We start from the raw sequence: 23,912 nt of genomic DNA, 5'->3' as shown, positions 1-23,912 counted from the left end.
CAGGAGAAATAGAACCTTTGTGTCATTCTTCCCTTTCTCTATGCTGCCAGACATTATAACAATGATTGACAAGGAGCAAAGATGGAGGGGCCCAGTTACAGGATAAACAGATGTGAATCTTTCCATTTAACCCCTTAAGGACACATGACGTGTGTGACACGTCATGATTCCCTTTTATTCCAGAAGTTTGGTCCTTAAGGGGTTAAAGGGATTCTATAGTCACCAGAACAACTACAGCTTATTGAATTTGTTCTGGTGTGTAGAATCATTACCTTCAGGCTTTTTGCTGTAAACAATGTCTTTTCAGAGAAAATGCAGTGTTTACATTACAGCCTAGTGATAACTTCACTGGCCACTCCTCAGATGGCTGAGAGATCCTTCCTGGGCAATGGCTGCCTAAAATGCATCCAAACATTCAGTATCTCCTCCCTCTGCATGCAGACACTGAACTTTCCTCATAGAGATTCATTGATTCAATTCATGTCTATGAGGAGATGCTGATTGGCCAGGGCTGTGTTTGAATCATGCTGGCTCTGCCCCTGATCTGCCTCCTTGTCAGTCTCAGCCAATCCTATGGGGACGCATTGTGATTAGATCAAGCTACCACTTCTCATGATGTCAGCAGGAAGTGGGCAGGTCTAAAGGAAACAGGGAAAAAGAACGTTTTAAGATTTTACTATTTTTAGGGTGGCTAGATGGTGGTTTTAACCCTATAGGGTCAGGAATACATGTTTGTGTTCCTGACCCTATAGTGCTCCTTTAATTTAATTTTTCACACCTCACAAACTCTTATATAACAATTAAGTTATAAGTAAACAGAATATTATCAGATCCTCGGATGTCACAATTTCTTTTTAAAGGAAAGCTCCACTACAACTTGGGTGATGGTGCCTGGAGTGCCCTAGTGCCAAACCTAGTTTAATATCACACAATTTAGGAATGGTTTAGTGTAAAGAAACAACTAAGTGACTAACTCCATCTCAGCCACATTGATGATGCCGCATTTATATGACCACGATATCCGGGTCAATTTAGTCTTACTTGAAGGATAATGATTGACTGAAAGTTCCCAGCACTCAAGTCTCAGACCATATACTCTGCTGGACGAAATTTACATCAAAGTGTTAATTCCGTATTATCAATGCAGCAGAGATGGTTGGTCACTTAGAAGAGCCTAAGTTAATATGAAGCTATTTCTAAATATTAATCCGAAGGACGGTACCATTACATAATAGAAAACATAGCCACTACAGCGAGCTATAATTTAACAGAACATAAAACTAAACTGCACACATAAACACATTGCTTGTATATTATCTCAGTGTCACAGGAATTATAATCACTAAAAAGTAACAGCAGTGTGGCATTGCTAAATCCTGGTTATATATAAAAAAAATTCTATTGGATGCAAAATGAAGCAGGCGGAATGCCCTTAAATGACATTCCATTGAGGGTGTCGATTTTGGATTGAGAGAATAAGCTCTGTATTTTTTAAAGCCTTTAAAAAATGTTTTGATGAAAACCTTTGGCACTGCGTCCATAGAATCCTTGTACCGTAACGATTTCAATAAGATGCAGCTGTTATGGTACTTGGAGTGTCCCTATAAGCAAGTATCTGTCACGTCTTGGTTTGGTGGGAGCTCCCTTCAGACACAGCAAATGGAGTAACTTTAAATGTATTTATATTACTTATTATTTTACATTTGTTTTGTGTAATTTTCAATGCACTATCTATATAATGCATTAAGAAAGAAAGGATCAAATGTGGCCTGTAAGGCCTCGACTAGCTCTTCTAATTCTAAAACCCTTGTCCAGTATCATTCATATATAGAACAATTATGTATTCTTAGCACCGTAAATAGAGAGACATCCCCTGGATTTTGAAATTAATTTCACATTTAAAGCCAATATAGCCAAACTGGAAACAGAAATGACTTGGGGACATTTTCTAATTCAGATATTTCAGCCTATATTTTAAAATTCCCTTTGAATTTACAGCATTCTCACTTTAGTGAATAACCATGATGCCTGGCCAATGTAAGCCCCCCTAAAGCAGAATAGGATTGTGCCCATAAATACTTTTAGTAATGAAAATAACATTTTTGGATAATAAAATGTGTTGAGTTTGCAAAAATATTGGGGACAAGAAAAGAGAAACCAAGTGTGACAATCGGAAGCAATGATGGCTCATACTACTGGTTAAATACAGCAATGGAATAATCTACAGATAGGCCAGAGCAATCATTGGAGAAAGGTACTAGATCATTAGGGTAATACGATTAGGTGATTTACAGGATCTTAGCACCCCAAGTGTTAATAAGGACATTGAAGGATAGTACATTTATCATTCTGCTTCCTGGCTTTCAAACGCCTGTCTAGATAAATGGGTTTGGCTTTGGCTAGGGAATGGCCTTGTTTTTAAATGAAGTGCCTGCAATTTGCCACATGTACAATTTGTACACTTAAAGTATATAATTTGTAAAATAAATAGCTAATATGCACTGACTTATACAACATGCCATCTTATGTACTTAGGTTTCCAACTAACAGATGTGGAATAAAATGGTAAAATTGTGGCTGTTGATATTGTCGACATATTTTATCCATGTAAGAGCAGAGTGTATTTCAGATACCCCCTACTTCTCCCACAATAATAGGTTTATTCACTAAACTCAGAATTCTAGCAAATTATATTTTGAATGGCAAAATTCAGGCCAAAACAGCTTATCTGGAAGAATTCTTCAGTATAGTATTACACTAAACTCACTTTGAATTCACAGTAGTGCACACATCAGTGAACAACACGGTGAGGGTATTTTGTGCATGTCTTCTTTAATTCAATTCTCACTGGGCAATTGGGGTGTATACTTGTGATTAGCCGGCAATATTGCAAACATTTAGAGAAAATTGTCAAACGGGAAATCTGCAATTCAGTAGAGTGGGAATTACTCTTTAGGTAGATCATTTTGCTTAAATTGCAAGCCAGCTGTTGACTCACAAAATCAGTTTATCGAGAGTGTTTGCAAATTTCAGACTGAATGCGTTGTGCTCAGATTCATGGTACAATAAAAATATATTTAATTAAAACTTGTACAGCAGGGTATTAATATCCACAACTGCCACCCTCTCCACAGACTAATTAAAAATATATTTATGTTATATGAGCAATGTTAGTGTTTGCTCCCTGTGGAATAAGAAGGATTTTGTTGTTTGTGTTACAGACACGGTCTATTGTAAAACCCACAAGTTGGTGTGCAAACCAATATAAAAGAAATAGTAAAATAGTATAAAAATGCTTATGTTCTGTTGGTGCCCATGTTATAGTCTCAAATTAAATGTTATCTATAACTGTTCATTTAGAATTTTGTTTGTTGTGTTTACCCAGGTAAAATGATTGTTTAAAAGTGTTACCTTTGCTATAAAATAAACATATGAGTTGGTCGCGTATTATGATTGTCCTGTTCAGCTATTGTATCGTTTCTTTCCAAATAAGCCTATAGGTTCTAAAGAGTGTCTCTGGGATGAAGAAAATACGCGGTCATTGTCTGGTGCACAGTTTCGGGATTGCTGTCCTCTCAGTCTGGTGCTGAGCGCACATCCTGAGATTGCTGTCCCGAGTAAACACACTCTGAGATTGCTGTCCTTACAGTCTGGTGCTGAGCGCACACTCTCAGATTGGTGTCCCGAGTAAACACATTTCGAGATTGCTGCCCTTACAGTCTGGTGCTGAGCGCACACTCTGAGAATGCTGTCCTTACAGTCTGGTGCTGAGTGAACACTCTGAGAATGCTGTCCTCACATTATTGTGCTGAGTGCACACACTAATATTACTGCTTTGCACTCCTTGTTTTTGCTTCTTGAAGTTGAACTTGTTGAATTCTTGGGATATTTGTGCTATGGTTTTATCCTTGGTCTCAGGAACAATAAAATGTATGAAAAGCAGAGCCAGGATCATGAAGGCCATGAACAGGAGAAAGCAGAAATGTTTTAAGGTTTCCTGGAAAAACAAAGAGAATGTACATCAGCAGTGCAGCTTGCAATCCTTGTATCTGTTTTTCTATATTGTCATTGTTCTTCATATTGTGAAATATGGAGGATTCAGATGAATATATTTTGTATAGCTAAATAAACTCTATATGCATAAAGGCTTTGGAAAGATTCTGGGATGCTGACATATCATACATAAACATATACAGTGGGGCACTAGCTACTAAATATCAACAGTCTAGCATTTAGACAAATCCAAGTTCTGTTTCACTTATATAAAGGCAACCAGAACTATTGGTGTGCCTTGAGGAGTGGGTTAGGAAACACTGTAATACAGAGTATGAAGGAAGCAGTGACCAGGGCAGGGGGATCTGTAGATACCAGCCACCCCTACTCCGAGACTGCAACACCAAATAGACACTCCGGGGGTGTCTTGGGGCCTAATCCCTAGTTTCAGAGACAATGATGACAAAGTCCTAATTGGAGCCAAGACTCCATAAGTGGTTGTCAACTGGAGAATAATATCCAAATTGAGAGTGTTGTTAATATTCAAATGTACATTTTGTCCCATGTATTATCCACAGATATAGGAGGTCAATAAAGAAAAATAAATAACTAAAGTGAAATTAACTATAGCCTATTGGCTATTCCTCTTCCGAACTAAAATTATTAGTATCCCATTTGTCAAACTTCAGACTTTAAGAAGTATTGTCTATGTATAAGAAAAAACAAAGTGTATAGGCGCTCGCTATAACGTGATGTATTAGTGAGGGCTGCTGTATACAATACAAGGATTCCCAAAACCTTGTGTATTGGTGAAACAGAAATTCTCCTCTCAGAGGTGTATGTACGTATTACCCCTGGGCGCAGTATACGCCATATTGTATATTTATTGTCTATGTATAGACTAGGATATAATGATACGGTTGAGTAGTATTCCAGGTAATCGAGATCAGAAAGCTAATTGAATATATAGCTTGATAGAGAGCCATAGATGAAAAGGATAAGGATAGATGTATTTAATCTATCTAGTCTCTTGACAAGAGAAAGTAGATATCGTTATGCTGTTAGTTTCATGGGCAGCATAAAGATTAAATGATCACTATAGTGTCAGGGAAACAAAGCGGTTTTCCTGACACTATAGTGCCCTGAGGGTGCCCCCACCATCAGGGTCACCCTCCCGTGGCGCTGAAGGGGTTAAAAAAAACCTTCAGCAGCTTACCTTAATCCAGCGCTGGTGACCTCTCCTCCCCCGCCAACGTCAGCTCCCCCATCCGACGTCAGCGGAGCCGAATGCGCATGTGCGGCAAGTGCCGCGCGCGCATTCAAAGTGTCAATAGGAAAGCATTTCTCAATGCTTTCCTATGGACGCTCTGCGCGATGGAGGTGAAATGTGCCTACAGCATCCCAGAAGCGCCTCTAGTGGCTGTCCGAAAGACAGCCACTAGAGGCTGGCTTAACCCCAAATGTAAACATAGCAGTTTCTCTGAAACTGCTATGTTTGCATCTGAAGGGTTAAAACCTGAGGGACCTGGCACCCAGACCACTTCATTGAGCTGACAACAGACAAAAGTTACTGGTATGCTTATTAGAAAGCTCTGTATAATTCTCATGAGCTATAGAATGCCCCCAACACTTACCACTATATAAGGGAAGACCATTCCAAGGATGTACAGGCCCACCCAGCTAAAACATCCTGAAATGACAAAAGCTGGAACTCGAGGAACCTGGGAGAAGATTTCAACACATGTAGATATTGTGGCACCAGCTGTGGAAAGCAAGAAAAGAAAACATGGAAATATATTTTATACAGACATTGATGGTATCACTATTATTTCCTCTTAGTATTTGTAGTAGAAGTACTTTCCTTGGTGAAAAAAGGAAGTATTAAAATGATTGTGTGCTGTGTGCACCAGTGACGGCTGCAGGGAATTGGCTTTATCTATGGACCTGAATATCCATATCCATAGACCTCAATGTTTTACTCTTGCATGCTCGCTAAAGAGCCAGAAGCCGAAGAGGACCTGCAAAGGGAAGATGGCCATGCCTGTGAGGGACAGTTTCTGGTAAGTAGAACTTACAGTTATCTGCCACTGGACCCCCCAGTGGTGATGTCACCATTGAGGGTCTTTGCAAAGTCCCCAGATGGTGACAGTGCCACTTCAATACATAACAGAGATTCTATGGAACCCTAGCCAAGTGTGGAAATCAAATAGTGCTAGTGCAATATTTGATTAGTGAAATTATAAAAAGTAAAGGCATTTTTAATAGAAAAACATCATAAAAAGTTGTGATTGGCGAGGGCGGAGCTTGACCACCAAGCGGAGTAGACGCGGGGCGAGTGAGCTCCTGCCCGGCGGGCACAAATCTGCCGGTAAAGAGGAGATTACCCAACCTGCAGACATCTTAGGGTGCACTACCCATGCTGGGGGTGCACCAGAGAAGCGATTACCGCAATCCCGGCGCCCGTCGGAGGAGGGAGCGTTAAATGCCAATCGCGGCCTACAGTACTCAGAGCCGGGGCGAGACGGCTGCTCTCGCCGGCCCAGGAACGACCTGGTGAACACCCTCCCCCCCCCCTTGGACCGGCGCGGGTCATCCCGGTCCTCCCCAGCCACGCTAAGCGCGCCCAAGGACGGCCCGCAGGGCCACAGGGCTTTCAAGGGTTTGGCACCGTTACAGCACAGCCAAGGTGGCGGTCCAACGCAGGCCCCAGCTAAAGGGAACAAGCATCCAGCCGCAGCCTCAGCCCACAGCAACCATGGACCAGCTTTGTGAACGCTTCTGGGCAATACTCCGCAACCGAGGAGCAACACAACATCAAGCGATGAAAGCGGTGGCCGCGTGGATCCGCCCTGCCACCAAGCGCCGCCATTACGGATCGCTACCGCGGACCCCCAAAACAGCTACTTGGCAGGTATAGGGCAAACGACCTGCAAAGCGGGAAGCAACTACTGGGCACGCGGGCACTAACACCCGTCCCCACACATGCGGAAAAAGGAGCGCCACGCTGGCCCCAAACACAAGCACCTCGCCTGACCCAAGACATGGAGCCCTACACGACAGGCTGCTAACCTCTACGGAGTCAACCGCATACCAGCAAGCTGTGAGTAGACACATGCTACGGCCCACAGAGAGGATCGTGTTCCTACCTGGAAGTGACACGGAATACATCTGCTCCCACGGACAGTGCCCACAACACCAACGCCCAGAAAGCCCACCCGTGCACGCATGCATGGCCTCCAGGGCGGGCATCGGCTGAGCTACCACACTGCCACGTCCATCTTACCAAGGAGGACCCTGCCGCACATCTCCTGGGACACTTAAGTTACCTGCTAGCCTAGGCTCAAGAATTAACTTGGACACACTCCTTAAGCTAAAGATTGCATCACATTTACACGTCTATGGGTTATTGAAGCTTACACTGCATGCTGTTATGTTATCCCCCTACATAACTCAATCCAAAGTGCACGTGTCTCCACAGTTTCATAGAAATGTTGTTCATGCTAACCATAAATAGCTTGACTTTATTCTGTTGCACAGCCTAAACATGTATGCATCTATCTAACTAGCCTTTACATATCTGGCGAATCCACACAGTTAGACACATACTCATTAGCTACAGTCAGGCCAGTGGATTCTGTTCCTAGATTGTTAATAAGCATGTTTTACACCTTACGTGTCCAGTGTACACCAGCTGAATTACAAGTTTACCTTACCTTTAATGTTATATTCACCTCATAATTTGCCTGTACTAAAAGTTATGTTGAAGTTTGATTCATGACTCAATTAAGCAACTCACAAAACGGAATCAACTACACTAGTTTGCCGGTATAGTTACCATTACGCTGAACACAGCATCTTAATTTTATTCCATGAGCAGAAAGTTAAGCGACGTCATTTTAGTTTATTTTATGTTTTGAATATGCCTAAGTAATGACAACGGATACCGCATAACTCAACCTTATAAAATGTGCAAGATCAATCCTGTACCTCTATGTTTAAATGTTTTATAATGCGCTGGAGGATTGCCTTTGGGGTACCTCACAAGCGACTGTTCGAAGCTTCTGCATTACAAAAATAAAGAATTAAAAAAAAAAAAAAAGTTGTGATTGGCTCATCACATAATGATGACAATAATTAAAGGCCCACTAGTTATCAAGTCAGTAGAGAATGTATAGATGCTTGGACTAAAAAAGCTATAATTCTGCATAGAAGTAAAGGATCAGAAGACTAGGCGACCGTACATATATAAGCTTCAAACAATACACAAGAGAATAAAAATGGCAACTTGTTTACCTGTGCATTAGTAATAATATCTATATAACATTTAAAAAAATTTAAGATACACAACTAGTATAAAACAATCACTACACATTGCATTGTCAGGAACTGACCCCGGAATTGTATATTTTATTGATATCCAAATAAGACAATAGAAAAAGAGCAAAAACAAGCAACAACAAAAAATAAATAAATAACAGAAGATCTTACTAAACCATGAAATGTGCGGTATTCCAAGTTTAGACCAAAATGGCTGAATTAGTAAAATGATCCACCTACGTTAGGTTGCCAGACAAGCTATTTTTTCATTTTTTTTTTATGCATGGCAATGCACAGAGAAAACCATTGCCAAATATGCACATTGAGTGAGTCACAGCATATTACAGATAGAAAAATGCAACGAGTGTTACAGCAAATTTTACAAATTACTCAAGAGTAAGAGGCCGATTAAGGCCAGGAGTCTTGATGTCCCTGGAATAGATTGTTTACATCAAAGATGAAGAGCCATAATGTCAAAATATAAAAAGCAATAATATAAAAAAGAAAATATATATTTGGGTAACTAATAGGCTTTGTGAGTCTGATACCCCAAACCAAGGTGGCTGTTTGGGGTAACAAGGGATGTTTGAGATGTTTCACCAATTACGGTGCCTGACCAGTTATTCTGGTCTAAAACTTTTTGATTAAATCGGTAGGAGGACTATGCACTCTGGCTAAACCAATCTAGTTAGAGTACAAACCAAACTCACTCATACCATTTTATTTGTGAGTTCTGATACTTTCTTCAATACGAATACTTGATTTATACTCACCAGGCCCAGCTCCATACAGGAAGATGAACAGAAAGGTGAGAAACACACTACAGTATGGCATCCATGAATATGAATCCTAAAGGAAAATAAGTGTTTAAATACAATGGAACAGTTTTAATATAAATGCAAATGACAGGAATTTTGGTACATGGAAAGTTTCTGCGTGTAGCTTTGGGGTGATGGAATCAGCAAGATAATTAAGTAATGCCCAAGGGATTCTATAACATTGAGTTTGGTACTTTATTAAGGTAAATAATCCCCCTCCCACCTCCCTCCACCCCAAAAAATCATTATAGTTAAATGACAGAGTGTTGGGTTATCAGCATGGGATATGATCGGTGGAGGAGAAATGGGGACGTTCCTTGTGATTTACCTGCAGGGACAGTGTGACTGTGAGGAAGCTCAATGTGAGAGTCATGAGACTGTATCCTCCCAAAATCAGCACCTTTCTCCCAAAGCGATCAATAAGCAGACTCTGCACAGATATAAGATATACGATATATGGCTGAATGTATGATTCTACATATATATTGGCAGGAGAAATTGTATAGAGGACAGCAGAAAATTATATCATTCTAACTTCTAAGTGGCTACAAGTACATCTCCATTATTTAAAAATGGATTCCATGTTCCCGTTATATAATCAGTGTATGCATTAATACATACATTTAAGAGTTATTTACTAATGCTAGTATGGAAAAATAACATTACTAGACAAATGAGCACTCTGGGATTCATTCATTAAATCAGGAAATGTGAAGAACTGACAGCGTGATTGCACATTTTAGGGTAATATGCCAAAATGAAAAAAGTTAAAGACTTTTACCAGTTCAGCAATAAGACCTGAAATTATGCATATCCCTTATCAATGCAGTAGGATTTTATAATTTTGCTCTCAAAATGTTTTTAAAATACCATGTGCCATTTGTGCTTTGCTGAAATGCCACAGAATTCAGAACAGTGCAGCATCATTACAGCCCTATTAAAAGAAGTATAATTTCACAACGGGTTGACTTGTTACCTGCGGTGTGCTGGCCACTGCTCCCCGACTGCACTGCATCAGCCAGAGAGCTAGAATCACTCTGTCTGAGCTAAGCATGGCAGTGCAGGGCTTAGCTCATTGGCTGAGAACACCAGCTGATCTCTTCTGGCTCTCTAAGAGGCAAGGAAAAGTGCATGGTAGAGACCAGGTAAGAAGTCAAAATGTTCAGAAACAGCTTAACAACTTGCACTCCTGAGTCCTGGCACCATAACCACTACAATGCATGTTTATAGTGCTTGGCATATTCCTCTAAAAATGCACTTCGAGTAAAGATAGAGTTGGCATATGTACCCAGTATTGTAAGTACACCTGTCTTTAAAGTGATTGTAAGATCAGTACAAATCCCCATTCAGTAAATAAACGAATAAACTCATCTGTCATCTGTTTCTAGTTGACGCTGTAGCATGTCTGTGGGGTTTTACATGCTAGTTTTCAAATACTTTTCAAATTCTTATTGATTCCAATGAGTGATATTTCTTTAGCATAGGAGTAATATAGAGATATTTAGCAAAAATGCTTACACAGATCATGGCAGACACAAATTCAAAGGCTCCGACTCCAAGAGAAACATATGCAATCTGATCCTGAGGGAAGCCAGCTTCTTGAAACACATCGTATGAGTAGAAATAAATCTGCAAAATAGATCAGGAAGGGATTCATCACTCATAGCTTCTTAGCTAAATTACATAGTAAAAGTTCCTATGTAGACGTGAATACAATATGAGATATCATACTGTAGCAAACTTTATTCACAAACTCCATGTATGAATTGACATGTTCAATCCTAAGACGTCAAAAAATACTCAACTGCATTAGCACCACTGAGCTGTAGGCAGAGGATCAGCCCAATCATCACAAGTATTTGGCAGCGGTGGGATGGGTCTTTAAGCAGCTCCAATGCACTCATCTTCCTGCCCATTTTACTGGAAACATTATCTTTCATTATCTCATCGATATGAGCTTGGTGGTCTCTGTCTCCCCAGAGCTGTTTTAGAGCTGTATAAAATAATACAATCATATGTAGAGACATTTAAACATACTGGTAATGCTAATTGTCCGACTTTTATTCCTCCCCATAAAAACGCAGTTTTATAGAATACAGTGTCCCTCCATTAAATTGTGCTCATCTGCGTATTTTCTTGTCACTGACCAAGTCACCTGTCAACACACTGTATAGCTGCGATTACAAATGGCCCGGTAAGCCCTCTGTAGCTCTTCTTACCAGCTTTCTTACAAGAAAATAAAAATAAATACCTGACTTCTTCTAGAAATAAATGCATAACAAACTGTGGCATGACTGATCACAAAAAGTCATACGAGATATTTAACTATAACGTGAATTAATTTGCAGAGAGACTTATCAGATTACTCTTTTGGAATCACAATACATATATCACTTTATGATCTCACGCATTTATGCATATAAGTACATTCAGATTAGATGTGCATTGTACCAGAGAGTTCTATTATATTATCATTGGCTATTCACAATATAACACATATGACGCACGTCTTAAATAAACTAACGCTAAGCTGCAAAAGAGACATTGTTGGTTCTTAAATGTTATTTTTAAATCATTCTACATCATTGCAAGAATGAAAAGTATGGTTGTCTTGTTTGGGAAAGTGTGGGCAAAATGTCTCCAATGTATGTTTCTGAACCATAACCTGTATTAAATATTCCCCAATAAATAACTTGAATTATTGTGGGTCTGTCTCGTGTCTACAGCTACTCACAGAGAATTACACCGTAAGCTATGACAGTAATATTCAGTACCTTTCTATTTCCCGGTATCGGTTGCCTTCTTGACTGATCTAACATTATCACAAGGTAGTCACCCCCATGTACACCTACCTCTCATGCAGCCTTCCTTGTCACCTTTATTCAGTAGAATGTAGGGAGGGGAGTCTGGGAAGAAAGGCAACACGACCAACTGGACAAATGATAAGAGTCCACTGACGAGGAGAAGCTGAGGCCACAGGGTTTCTGTTCCAAATAATTCCCTGTTGGAGACACAGAGTGAGACATGTGGGATGACATGGTTAACAGCAGGGGAAGTCAGTGGTGTGCGGGTACTTTTAATGGTGGGCATTGCTTGATAAGGGGAAACGCTAGGCAATATCTTTGGTCTTGTGGTTTATTATGATGTCCCCAGAACTCTACTCTTCAATGGTTTATTCTCCATTATTTTAAACACATGTATTATATATATATATATGTATGTGTGTGTGTATATGTATATATATAAAAATATTTATAAACATACCACCCTTGAGAAGAGGTGGAGATTGTAAAAAAATATTACTACAACGGGAGATGTACTGGATCAGGACACTTGATACCACCTCACCACGGGGCCTAAATGAAAAATATTCACTTTCCATTTTCGTGTGATTTCTGTTTGGTTCTAAACATTTTTCAATGACTAACAGCGAGAAAGTGGGATCAGAGCCCACCCTGGGGGACAGGTTCTCCACTGTTGTCTTCGCTTTGTTGTTATAATCATTACTGTATCTGGGAACTACCATGGCATTTAGGCTAACCCAATAACCCACCCGGGGGAGAGGTACACAGCCCTATGGTCGGCAACATATTAGTTACAATTATCAAGTACTGTCACTCATGTATTTTTGGGCAAACATTGTTTGCCTCCTGTGGAATTATATGACACAGATCCAATTTCCCAGGTTAAATCCTTAAAGGACCACTATAGTGCCAGGAAAACAAGTATGTGCCCCCACCCTCAGGGCCCCCCTCCCGCCGGGCTTTAGGGAGTGGAAGGGGTTAAATTTACCTCTTTCTCCAGCGCCAGGCGGGGGAATCTCCTCCTCCTCCTCGGTTGAAAGCGCATGCGCGGTATGAGCCGCGCGCGCATTCAGCCAGTCCATAGGAAAGCATTCACAATGCTTTCCTATGGACCCTGGCATCTTCTCACTGTGAAATTCACAGTGAGAAGCGCGGAAGCGCCTTTAGCGGCTGTCAGTAAGACAGGCACTAGAGGCTGGATTAACCCTAATGTAAACATAGCAGTTTCTCTGAAACTATGTTTACAGCTGCAGGGTTATACCTAGATGGACCTGGCACCCAGACCACTTCATTGAGCTGAAGTGGTATGGGTGCCTATAGTGGTCCTTTAAGAGTACAGACTAATCATCTTTAGGATGTTACTTCCCTCTACTCCTTTGCATATAAGATTTCATAATCCACATTATCCGTTCGAAGTAAGAATAGCTACCATTAGTGGATGCAAATATTTAGGTTCATAGATAAACAAAACTGAAAGACAAAAGTAATGGCTATCAGAAAATAAGAGGGAACAAGACAGAGTAATAAGTGGAAGCTCGAAAACTGGAGTGAGTGGGGTTTCACCAAATCCCAAGGATTAACGTAGAAAAGATACAATTTATCCAGGAGCTTTTACAATAAAAAGAAGAGAATGCCTTATAGTTACACAATAAAATTCAAATTTCTAAAAATGAGGAAATTCTTTAAATGCAAATGTGTGTACTCAGGCAGACAAAGTTATACTCAGTATAAAATCACAGCATTATGTTTCATAGCAGCAAATAGTCCAAGTATAAATATATAAGTCCCAAATTGGATGAATAATATATACCAGTCTTTTAGAGTGTGTATCATAAACCACCTTTGATCTGCTGGATGAAATAGCAAGATCAACTGGGGTATTTATGAATTTATATACTTTCAATACAAGAAAGATCGAGTGCTACAGCCACAATTATCACTCTCAGGCTGTCAGCCCAGATTTTTTTCGGTGAGAGACTAAGCATTTTGGCTGTTAGTCAGCAATACTAATTAGCCCTTATTTTATTTCCATTTCCATTTTTATGTTTTGGTTTATTTACTGACATTTTGGATCTATTTTTTCGAATTATCACTAATTTTCTACTTTTGCACTCTTTCTTGTATTGAAAGTATATAAATTCATAAATACCCCAGTATTGGGACTTATATATTTATACTTGGACTATTTGCTTGCTGCTATGAAACATAATGCTGTGATTTTATACTGAGTATAACTTTGTCTGCCTGAGTACACACATTTGCATTTTAAGAATTTCCTCATTTTTAGAAATTTGAATTTTATTGTGTAACTATAAGGCATTCTCTTCTTTTTATTGTAAAAGCTCCTGGATAAATTGTATCTTATTTAGGTTCATAGGTCTACAGACCAGGACAATATGTGCTCATTATCAAAGCTTTACCTTCCAACCTCCAGCTCAGTGTAAAGTAACAGCTTGATTAGTTTAGTCCACTCTGAGGATTTTTACTTAATTTCTTTTGTGGCTGTTTAATTTTGGTTACAATGACAGCGACTGGGGGAGTGTCCCGGCACGTCAGGGATGCATGCGTAATGACATCATCGAATGGGGACGGAGTCAGGCACTTGGATGGACCGGGCCGCCCCCTGGAAGGGTTCTACCGCCAGATGTGGTGAGTTTATGATTTATCTTTTGTTATATATTGTATGTTTGGTGCAGGGGTCAAGTCCTGGGGAAAAAAGTGTGGGAACTCACCCAAGATTCCCGCCCCCGCCTTAAATTATTTTTTTTTTTTTTAAATACACTACTATGCATATAGTGCAGTGCAGAGTGTGTATAGTGAATGTAGTGTGTTTGTAGTGATTGCAGTGTGTATAATAAATGTAGTGTGTTTGTAGTGAATGCAGAGTGTGTATAATGTGTGTAGTGAGTGCAGAGTGTGTATAATGAATGTAGTGTGTTTGTATTGAGTGCAGAGTGTGTATAATGAATGCAGTGTGTTTGTAGTGAGTGCAGGGTGTGTATAATGAATGTAGTGAGTGCAGAATGTGTATAATGAATGTAGTGTGTGTAGTGAGTGCAGTGTGTATAATCAATGTATTGTGTTTGTAGTAAGTGCAGAGTATGTATAATGAATGTAGTGTGTTTGTAGTGAGTGCAGGGTGTGTATAATGAATGTAGTGTGTTTGTAGTGAGTGCAGAGTGTGTATAATGAATGAGTGCAGAATGTGTATAATGAATGTAGTGTGTGTAGTGAGTGCAGTGTGTATAATGAATGTAGTGTGTTTGTAGTAAGTGCAGAGTGTGTATAATGAATGTAGTGTGTTTGTAGTAAGTGCAGAGTGTGTATAATGAATGTAGTGTGTTTGTAGTGAGCGCAGGGTGTGTATAATGAATGTAGTGTATTTGTAGTGAGTGCAGAGTGTGTATAGTGAATATACTGTGATTGTAGTGAGTGCAGAGTGTGTATAATGAATGTAGTGTGTTTGTAGTGAGTGCAGTGTGTATAATAAATGTAGTGTGTTTGTAGTGAGTGCAGTGTGTATAATAAATGTAGTGTGTTTGTAGTGAGTGCAGAGTGTGTATAATGAATGTAGTGTGTTTGTAGTGAATGCAGAGTGTGTATAATGAATGTAGTGTATAATGAATGCAGAGTGTGTATATTTAATGTAGTGTGTGTAGTGAGTGCAGTGTGTATAGTGAATGTAGTATGTAGTGAGTGCAGAGTGTGTATAATGAATGCAGTGTGTGTAGTGAATGCAGTGTGTTTGTAGTGAGTGCAGAGTGTGTATAGTGAATGTAGTGTGTTTGTAGTAAGTGCAGATTGTGTATAATGAATGCAGTATGTGTGTGCTGGATGAAGTAAGTGTGTGTGTGTGTGTGTGCTGGATGATGTGTGTGCGTGTGCTGGATGATGTGTGTCCGTACGCTGGATGATGTGTGTGTGTGTGTGTGTGTGAGTGTGTTAGTGTGTGCTGGATGATGTGTGTGTGTGTGTGTGTGTGTGTGTTGGATGATGTGTGTGTGTTGGATGGTGTGTGTGTGTCAGATGGTGTGTGCGTGTTGGATGATGTGTGTGTGTGGTGGATGATGTGTGTGTGTGTGTGTGGTGGATGATGTGTGTGTGTGTGTGTGGTGGATGATGTGTGTGTGTGGTGGATGATGTGTGTGTGTGTTGTATGATGTGTGTGTGTGTGCTGGATGTTGTGTGTGTTTAGTGAGTGCAGAGTGTGTGTAATGAATGTAGTGTGTTTGTAGTGAGTGCAGAGTGTGTATAATGAATGTAGTTTGTAGTGAGTGCAGAGTGTGTATAAAGAATGCAGTCTGTTTGTAGTGAGTGCAGAGTGTGTATAATGAATGCAGTGTATGTAGTGTGTTTGTAGTGAATGCAGAGTGTGTATAGTGAATGTAGTGTGTAGTGAGTGCAGAGTGTGTATAATGAATGCAGAGTGTGTATATTTAATGTAGTGTGTGTAGTGAGTGCAGTGTGTATAGTGAATGTAGTGTTTTTGTAGTGAGTGCAGATTGTGTATAATGAATGCAGTGTGTGTGCTGGAAGATGTGTGTGCATGCGCTGGATGATGTGTGTGTGTGTGTGTGTGTGCGTGCGCTGGATGATGTGTGTGTGTGTGTTGGATGGTGTGTGTGTGTGTTGGATGGTGTGTGTGTCGGATGATGTGTGTGTGGTGGATGATGTGTGTGTGTTGTATGATTGTGTGTGTGTGTGTGTGTGTGTATGTGTGTGTGCTGGATGGTGTGTGTGTGTGTGTGTTGGATGGTGCGTGTGTGTGTGTGTTGGATGGTGTGTGTGTGTGTGTTGGATGGTGTGTGTGTGTTGGATGGTGTGTGTGTGTGTGTTGGATGGTGTGTGTGTGTGCTGGATTGTGTGTGTGTGTGTGTGCTGGATGGTGTGTGTGTGTGTGTGTTGGATGGTGTGTGTGTGCTGGATGGTGTGTGTTGGATGGTGTGTGTGTGCTGGATGGTGTGTGTGTGTGTTGGATGATGTGTGTGCGTGCGCTGGATGATGTGTGTGTGTGTGTGTGTGTGTTGGATGATTGTGTGTGTTGGATGATGTGTGTGTGTGTTGGATGGTGTGTGTGTGCTGGATGGTGTGTGTGCTGGATGGTGTGTGTGTGTGTGTGTTGGATGGTGTGTGTGTGTTGGATGGTGTGCGTGTGTGTGTGTGTTGGATGGTGTGTGTGTTGGCAAGACTCAGGCGAGACTGAGACTCGCCTGTGCGGAGCGTTGCCATGGTAACCCGTGGCAACGCTCTGACAGCCGCGGGTCTAGCGAGAGTTAGAGCTGGAGAGGGAACACAGCGTGTGATGGGCCCTGTGTGCAGGTAGCAGGGCAGGTCCTGTAGGACTGGGAACAGCGTTCCTGCTTTGGAAAAAGTGCAGGAAAGCCGTTCCCATGCGTTCCTGCAGGACTCGAGCCCTGGTTTGGTGTATGTTAAGCTTATCCTGATGAAAGTCTGCTGTGTCAGACTGAAACGTCGATTTTTTATTTTGTAAGGAAATAAACGTAAAATTTTACTCTAAAGAAGTCCTGGGAGTGCTATCTTATCATTCTTTTTATATATATATATATATATATATATATATAAATATAACTGGATCTCAGCTAGGCCCAAAAATTACTAGATACAGTCCCAGTTTTGACTGAAATTAGTGCCCTTAGACTGCACAAACAGGAGCTGTGCATTATTAGCCGTTTATTACGGAGAATAATTGAATGGATGACAACACCATCTATGCCATATGAGGTTCTAAATCTGGTTAAATAAGTGCAGATCTTGTAATTATATAAACAATTCACATGAGATGCACACAAAACATCTGGTGGCAGTAGAGTAGTGCACTTTTGAAATGCTTGAAGGACCACTGTAGGCACCTGGGCTGAGCTGAAGTGGTCTGGATGCCAGGTCCCCCAGGTTTTAACCCTGCAGCTGTAAACATAGCAGTTTCAGAGAAACTGCTATGTTTACACTAGGGTTAATCCAGCCTCTCACTGACAGCCGCTAGAGGCGCTACCGCACTTCTCACTGTGAAAATCACAGTGAGAAGACGCTGGACGTCCATATGAAAGCATTGAGAAAATGCTTTCCTATGGACTGTCTTAATGCGCATTCAGTGCTGACGTCGGGCGGAGGAGGAGAGTTTCCCAGCGCCGAGGGTGCCTGGCACTGGAGAAAGGTAAGTGTTTAACCCCTTCAGCCCCCTTGAGCCCAGCGGGAGTGGGACTCTGAGGGTGGGGGGAACCTAAAGACCCTATAGTGCCAGGAAAACTAGTTTGTTTTCCCGGCACTATAGTGGTCCTTTAAAAGTTCTCATTACATAATTTATTCTAAATAAACTTCTACATTAACTTTTTAAGAAGAACAAAGTCTTAGATTGTAAGCTCATTTGAGTAGGGTCCTCTTCAACCTATCGTTCCTTTTTTTTCTTGTAATTGTCCTATTTATAGTAAAATCCCCCCTCTCATAATATTGTAAAGCGCTACGGAATCTGTTGGCGCTATATAAATGGCAACAATAATAATAATAATAAAAGAAAGTAATTCAAGAGTCACATACCTCAGTCCAATTATCTGCCCACAGAGTTTTCCCAAGGTAACAAACAAAGGGCCTGTGGTATTAATAAGTCCTCGCAGTTTTCTGGGTGCAATCTCTCCTGCAAACTGAGCATGGATGTTAATTCCCAGACCTTGAAAAATCACAGATAGAGATACAGATCAATTTGTTGGGGAATGTAAATACCAGCATGAGCAAGATCTTATATCCCGTCTAAATCAGGGCTGAGGCCTGCTCTAATTTACATGATAGGTTCCGAAGTATGTAGAATTAATTTGTTGTTGTTGGGAAAACATTTGATTAATCACAGACATGGTTATCCACTAAATTGTGAGCTTTCGAGAATTCAATGTAAATTTAATATTGAAAATTACATTTTAGGTACAAAATTGTAAAAATGAAACAAGGCTAACTTTTGCTATTCCACATAATATTTTAATTCACTTTGAAATCTGAAAATCACATTATTATAAATAGCCCTGATTATATATCATATAATCGATGCCTTTGGGCTTTACATATTGTAAGGATGCACTCTGTATGTTGATTGTAATAGGTAAAAAGCAACAGGTGAACATCTACTTATTGGCAATCAATGATTAATATAGAGTATCTCCCTCATTATATGAAATGCTTAACCTGAACTCACCGGCATAAAACCCAGCCAGGCAGCGTCCGACCAGAATCATTTCAAAGTTGCCAACAATACGACTCAGACCCATGAGCAGGGCACTGGCTATTGGCAGGAGGCAGTTACAGAGCTGACATCTTTTCCTGTAACACACAAAGGATAGCAGGTAGATTATATGGCAGACGGTTAATGAGAACAGAAATCATTAGCTGCTAAAACCAGTGTGCCCTTGTCAAAGCAGGACATTTTAGAGATAGAGATTTAGGTACAGACAGTGGGGGTTATGTGTACTAAGTAAGGCCTAAATTTGCCATCACGGAAATATCTACGCATTATTATTGCTCTATGATCCAGTTTCTGGTAATGGTAAAGTCCATTAAATGAAAGTATATATTGAAATGGTAATGCAAGAGGATGCAGCCCAATCTTAATAGAAGTAACCAGATCTTAGACTGAGGTAGGTCTTTAAACTCACTTCCCAAATCTCCCTATAAGGTATCCAGAGCAAGTGGATCCCACCAGTCCTCCAATACTATACACAGACACCAGCAAGGACCATCTCAGTGTCAGCGTTTCATGAGGGATTGGTGTTCCGTATCTCATCATCCATGTTTCATTGATAAAGGCTTTGATATACTGTAAAATAAGATCAAGAGAGATTTTATGTTATCACACATTCCAATCAAAGTGACAATACTTTCATCCAAGCATTAGATGAGAAACACTGAGGCTGGATAAGTTGACTGTGACGAGACCAATCTCGCCACATTGCATTGGAGGAGCCTGGTTGCCCGCCTGCTTCCTTTGGACTATGGACCAGACTTGAAAATACTTATTTGCCCTGCAGAAAGGCTTATTCGTGCCTTTTCTGCTGGGGTGTTCGGTAACGAATGCGCAACCACCTGGGAGCTGGAGTGTGCCGTCAATTTACCTCCCTGAAGCTGCGGTTAACCGCAGCTTAATTGACGAATCCAGGGTGGTCTTTGTTTGGTTGCCGACCACGAGGCGGCAGCCATTTTAATCGTGCGAAAGACCAGCGGTGTTCGCCAAATATTCTATGGAACTAAAAACGGACACTTATTTGCACGAACACCGCTGAGCCATCCGTCTCCTGGTTCCTATTCGTGGGACTGTAGCCGAACAGCTGTTCATTCGGTATTTGGTTTTATGTGATTTGTGGTAACCCAGATAGCTATGCCATGGAGCCTATTCGTGTGATTAAAGACTTTGGCTCCATGGCAATTAAACTGTATTCGTGTGGTCTGAGTGCCATTCACCTAATAATGTGCACTCAGACCTGAGCTATCTGGGGATATGTTACATATCTATGTCTAATGTATAAAAAGTAACTTTATGTATTTTAAAGCATATTACTGTATTTGGGTCCCCACGTGTGTAATGGAGTCTTGCCTCTGTCCTGGGAGATAATTGAATTACTTCTCCAATTATCTCCAGGGCAGAAGGGAGGAAGCCAGGATGCATTGTGGGGATGTTTTACTTCTGTGAGTCTGTAATGTGATACATGTCTGTCTGTGTTACAGTCTTCCATCTGGTCCCCTAGGGGAGTGTCCACCAGGTGGGAGACCTGCATAAATACAGGGGCAGGTAGCCCTCAATAAACAGACCACTGCTTGACCCTCAACACGGAGCCTTGTCTCATTATTGGGGGGATTCACTGTATGCTGATAGGGACTGACTGCCAGGAGTGTAAGCCGCTTGGGAGCTTTTCCTGTTCGTCTGCTAGCAGCTATTCGTGAGGTTCCAGTTTGGAGTGCTATTTTGTATCCAGTTCGGGAGTTTGGTGTTCTGCAGTAGCTGTGCCTGTCTCTCAGAAAAGGGGCATGTCGCCTAAACGGATTTTAACCCCTTGTCTGCTGAAACGGTCCGTTACATTGACAAAGCATTGTATTATGGTAATGGTATATAATAGTACGTAAAATCAGTCACATTTCAATAAGCATGTACTGTCTTGTACATTTACCTATATATTTACCTATAAATATATTGCAAAAATACAAGTCTTGTGTTATGGGGGTACTTTATTTCGACATGCCTTTTGGTATAGTACATATTATTTACTATAAATTAAGCCTTATAAAAAGGGAAATATATGTATTCAATATTCAAATTCAACAAAGAATGGATACTATCTATTATTACCTATGGCTGACTGGGACTATCTGTGGTCTCAACCATAATGTTTGTTGCATTGGGTTCTATAGGTTCCTTTAAAGTAGGTGAGGTGGACAAGAAGTGCAATCTGTGGACTTTACTCACCGGGGATGGAGAATTCAAAACCGAGATGTGGTACCCATACTGAAATGTGCCTCCTAGGCCGAGCACAAAAACCATTAGGAAGAGGCCCCTGTAGTTAGCCTAGCAACAAAATATAATATTGTATAATAACATGCATTAGCTAAATCAACAAAGCTACACAAGCTTGCAATTGTGAAAAATGAATATTTGTATTTTAATAAGTAAATAATGTGTGGCAGGTACTCCAGAACAAATTCCAAATATTTGTGCTGGTGCTAAAAGAAGGGGTTCTTGATCACCTGGGTCCACAGTAATAAGCAAACAAAAAAGAAATGTCCTTAGCACAAAGCAATAAATCCAGGTAGTCTATTCAGCCATCAAAGGGAAAGGGCAACATTTCAACTCATTCAATGTTTGAGAAAGACTCATATACAAGTCTAAACGTTGTCATTTAACCCCTTAAGGACCAAACTTCTGCAATAAAAGGGAATCATGACATGTCACACATGTCATGTGTCCTTAAGGGGTTAATTTTGATGGCTGAGTAAACCACTATATTTTATTGCTGTGTGCTGAGGACATATACTTTTTTGTTTATTTTAATTTTGACTAGGCATATTTATGGATCACATTCCATATGCTTTTACCTGTTGACAGGTTTTCATATTTCTATGTGTAAAAATCTTAAATTGTGCTTTGATTTGTATTTCCTGTGTGCCTTTCATTTGATAAAAAAAAAATTTACCGCAAGCTCTACTACTCTACAATAATAATAATAATAATAATAATAATAATAATTATAATAATAATAATAGTGATAGTAATAAATAATTCTCTTAAAACAATGGGCAACAGCAATGCAGTGTTAAATAGGATGAATACTGCACAACATTTACTCTTTTGTTTATGAATATTTCAGTTTTATATTCGAGCAGTGCAATGGACAATGGAGAGACACTTTAAAGAGCTCTGTAATAAAGCACATGTACATGACAGTGGTTAATATTAGTTAAAATAACAATGAGCTTTTTGTAGGGGAACTCACCAGCTCAGTAAAGATATTAGCCATTTATGACGATATTTCTGAGATTGTCTTTTCTGAGTAACTATTTTTGCTTCCACAGCTAACCTTTCGTGGCTGATCACTCAATGGTCACAGGGGGACCTGAGCAGGGTTACAATTCTTCAGAGTGTCCAGCCCTTTAGTCTGGAGGACACTATATGTATGACAAGGTTTAATGTCACTAATAATTTATTGCTAACTAGGGGAGGTGCCGGTAAAAATATGAGTAAACATGACAAATATTGGAAGGGTTGAGTGATCAGTGAACCTAAACCTACAGCAGACGCAATGAGGCAGAAGCAAAGTTACTCTTTTAAAGATGTGGACCCTCAGCCAAGGCTTGCCAAGAAGCAAATATGTGTCACTAAGGGGTGGATGTTGTGAAGTGACTTAGCACATTCTTACTATGTGACAGATCACGTATAGTAGACTAGAAAAAACACCCATGATGTTTACTGTTTATTCATATAATATCCCACTTTATGTACCTAATATAGGTAGATGCCATAGCATGATATAGTTGCAGGAGTTGCAGTTGGACCTCAATATAAATAGTACAGTTGGGGTACTAGTAACCCTAGATCATGACCCAGATTTTGGTAATCATGTTATTTTAGTGGGTTCCCAATGGTTGTAACAGACACAGCTAGTTCATCATCCCCCATGAAGCTGCTCAATATTGTTTATCATGCTGGTTTTGCCTTCTCCAGTATAATGGAAATTCCCTCTGATGCTGGAAGTGTTCAACCAATGTGTTGGATTAAATTTATTTCAATATTAAAGGAACACTAAAGTATTAGGAATACAAAGATCTCCTGTAGCAGTTTAGGTGTCCGTCCCCTCCGAATGCATGAAAAAGGTATTTTACATCTTGCTGCACTGCTTTCCCCACTGCTGGTCCTGCCTCCTTGTCTGAGATCAATATTGATGATCTAAGCCAAACCAATGCTCCCAGAGCATTAGGAGGCTAGTGTGCATGTAGAGCAAATCACCACTCTGCACCAATAAAATGCTGCTCTAAGAGCAGAATTTGTTTGAGAACGGAATTTGACTTTTTCCTTATTGTGGAAATACTTTTAGTGGCTATCTTGAAGTCTTAAAAGCATTGGCGTGCGCAGCCTATTGCATTAGGGTGTGCACCCTAAAGCACAAGCACACGCCGCGTATATATATATGTATGTATATATATATATATATATATATGTATATATATATATATATACACATATATACACACACACATACACTGCTGTGTGAGAGTGCTGTTAGTGTGATGTGTGTGTGAGGGTGCTGGTAGTGTGCTTTGTGGGTGAGGGTGTTTGTGTGTGTGTGCACGCTTGTGAGGGTGCTGTTAATGTACTGTGTGTGGTGGTGCTGTTTGTGTGTGAGGGTGCTGTTTGTGTGTGTGTATGCGCTTGTGAGGGTGCTGTTAATGTACTGTGTGTGAGGGTGCTGTTTGTGTGTGAGGGTACTGGTAGTGT

At 40.4% G+C, this 23,912-nt stretch overlaps 1 protein-coding gene across 2 annotated transcripts; it reads right to left on the bottom strand.

Moving 5' to 3' along the window:
* Nucleotides 1–3,598: 3,598 nt before the first annotated feature.
* On the bottom strand, nt 3,599–22,485 carry LOC134611011 (solute carrier family 2, facilitated glucose transporter member 11-like). 2 transcript variants are annotated; one of them, XM_063454495.1, is made up of 12 exons: nt 22,414–22,485; nt 21,390–21,488; nt 19,588–19,748; nt 19,131–19,255; nt 18,485–18,614; nt 11,981–12,129; nt 10,934–11,121; nt 10,647–10,757; nt 9,457–9,558; nt 9,084–9,159; nt 5,628–5,755; nt 3,599–3,997 (listed from the first exon to the last, which is right to left on the bottom strand). In XM_063454495.1, the coding sequence occupies exons 1-12, from the start codon at nt 22,435–22,437 to the stop codon at nt 3,755–3,757; spliced, it is 1,536 nt and encodes a 511-aa protein (XP_063310565.1). In that variant the 5' UTR covers nt 22,438–22,485; the 3' UTR covers nt 3,599–3,754. The 2 variants fall into 2 exon arrangements, with proteins under 2 accessions (XP_063310565.1, XP_063310566.1); XM_063454496.1 differs by lacking the exon at nt 9,457–9,558.
* Nucleotides 22,486–23,912: the final 1,427 nt, after the last annotated feature.

The sequence above is a fragment of the Pelobates fuscus genome, chromosome 5 (assembly GCF_036172605.1).
Source record: "Pelobates fuscus isolate aPelFus1 chromosome 5, aPelFus1.pri, whole genome shotgun sequence".
In the NCBI taxonomy this organism is placed as follows: Eukaryota; Metazoa; Chordata; class Amphibia; order Anura; family Pelobatidae; genus Pelobates; species Pelobates fuscus.
This window is presented reverse-complemented; position numbering and strand designations above follow the sequence as displayed.

Coding starts and splice junctions, on each gene's coding strand:
- LOC134611011 (XM_063454495.1), bottom strand. CDS start 22,437: ATGGCTAATATCTTTACTGAGCTG. Junction 12,130..18,484: donor GGGCAGATAATTGGACTGAG/GTATGTGACTCT, acceptor TGTCTCCAACAG/GGAATTATTTGGAACAGAAA. Junction 11,122..11,980: donor CAAGGAAGGCTGCATGAGAG/GTAGGTGTACAT, acceptor TATTTTATACAG/CTCTAAAACAGCTCTGGGGA.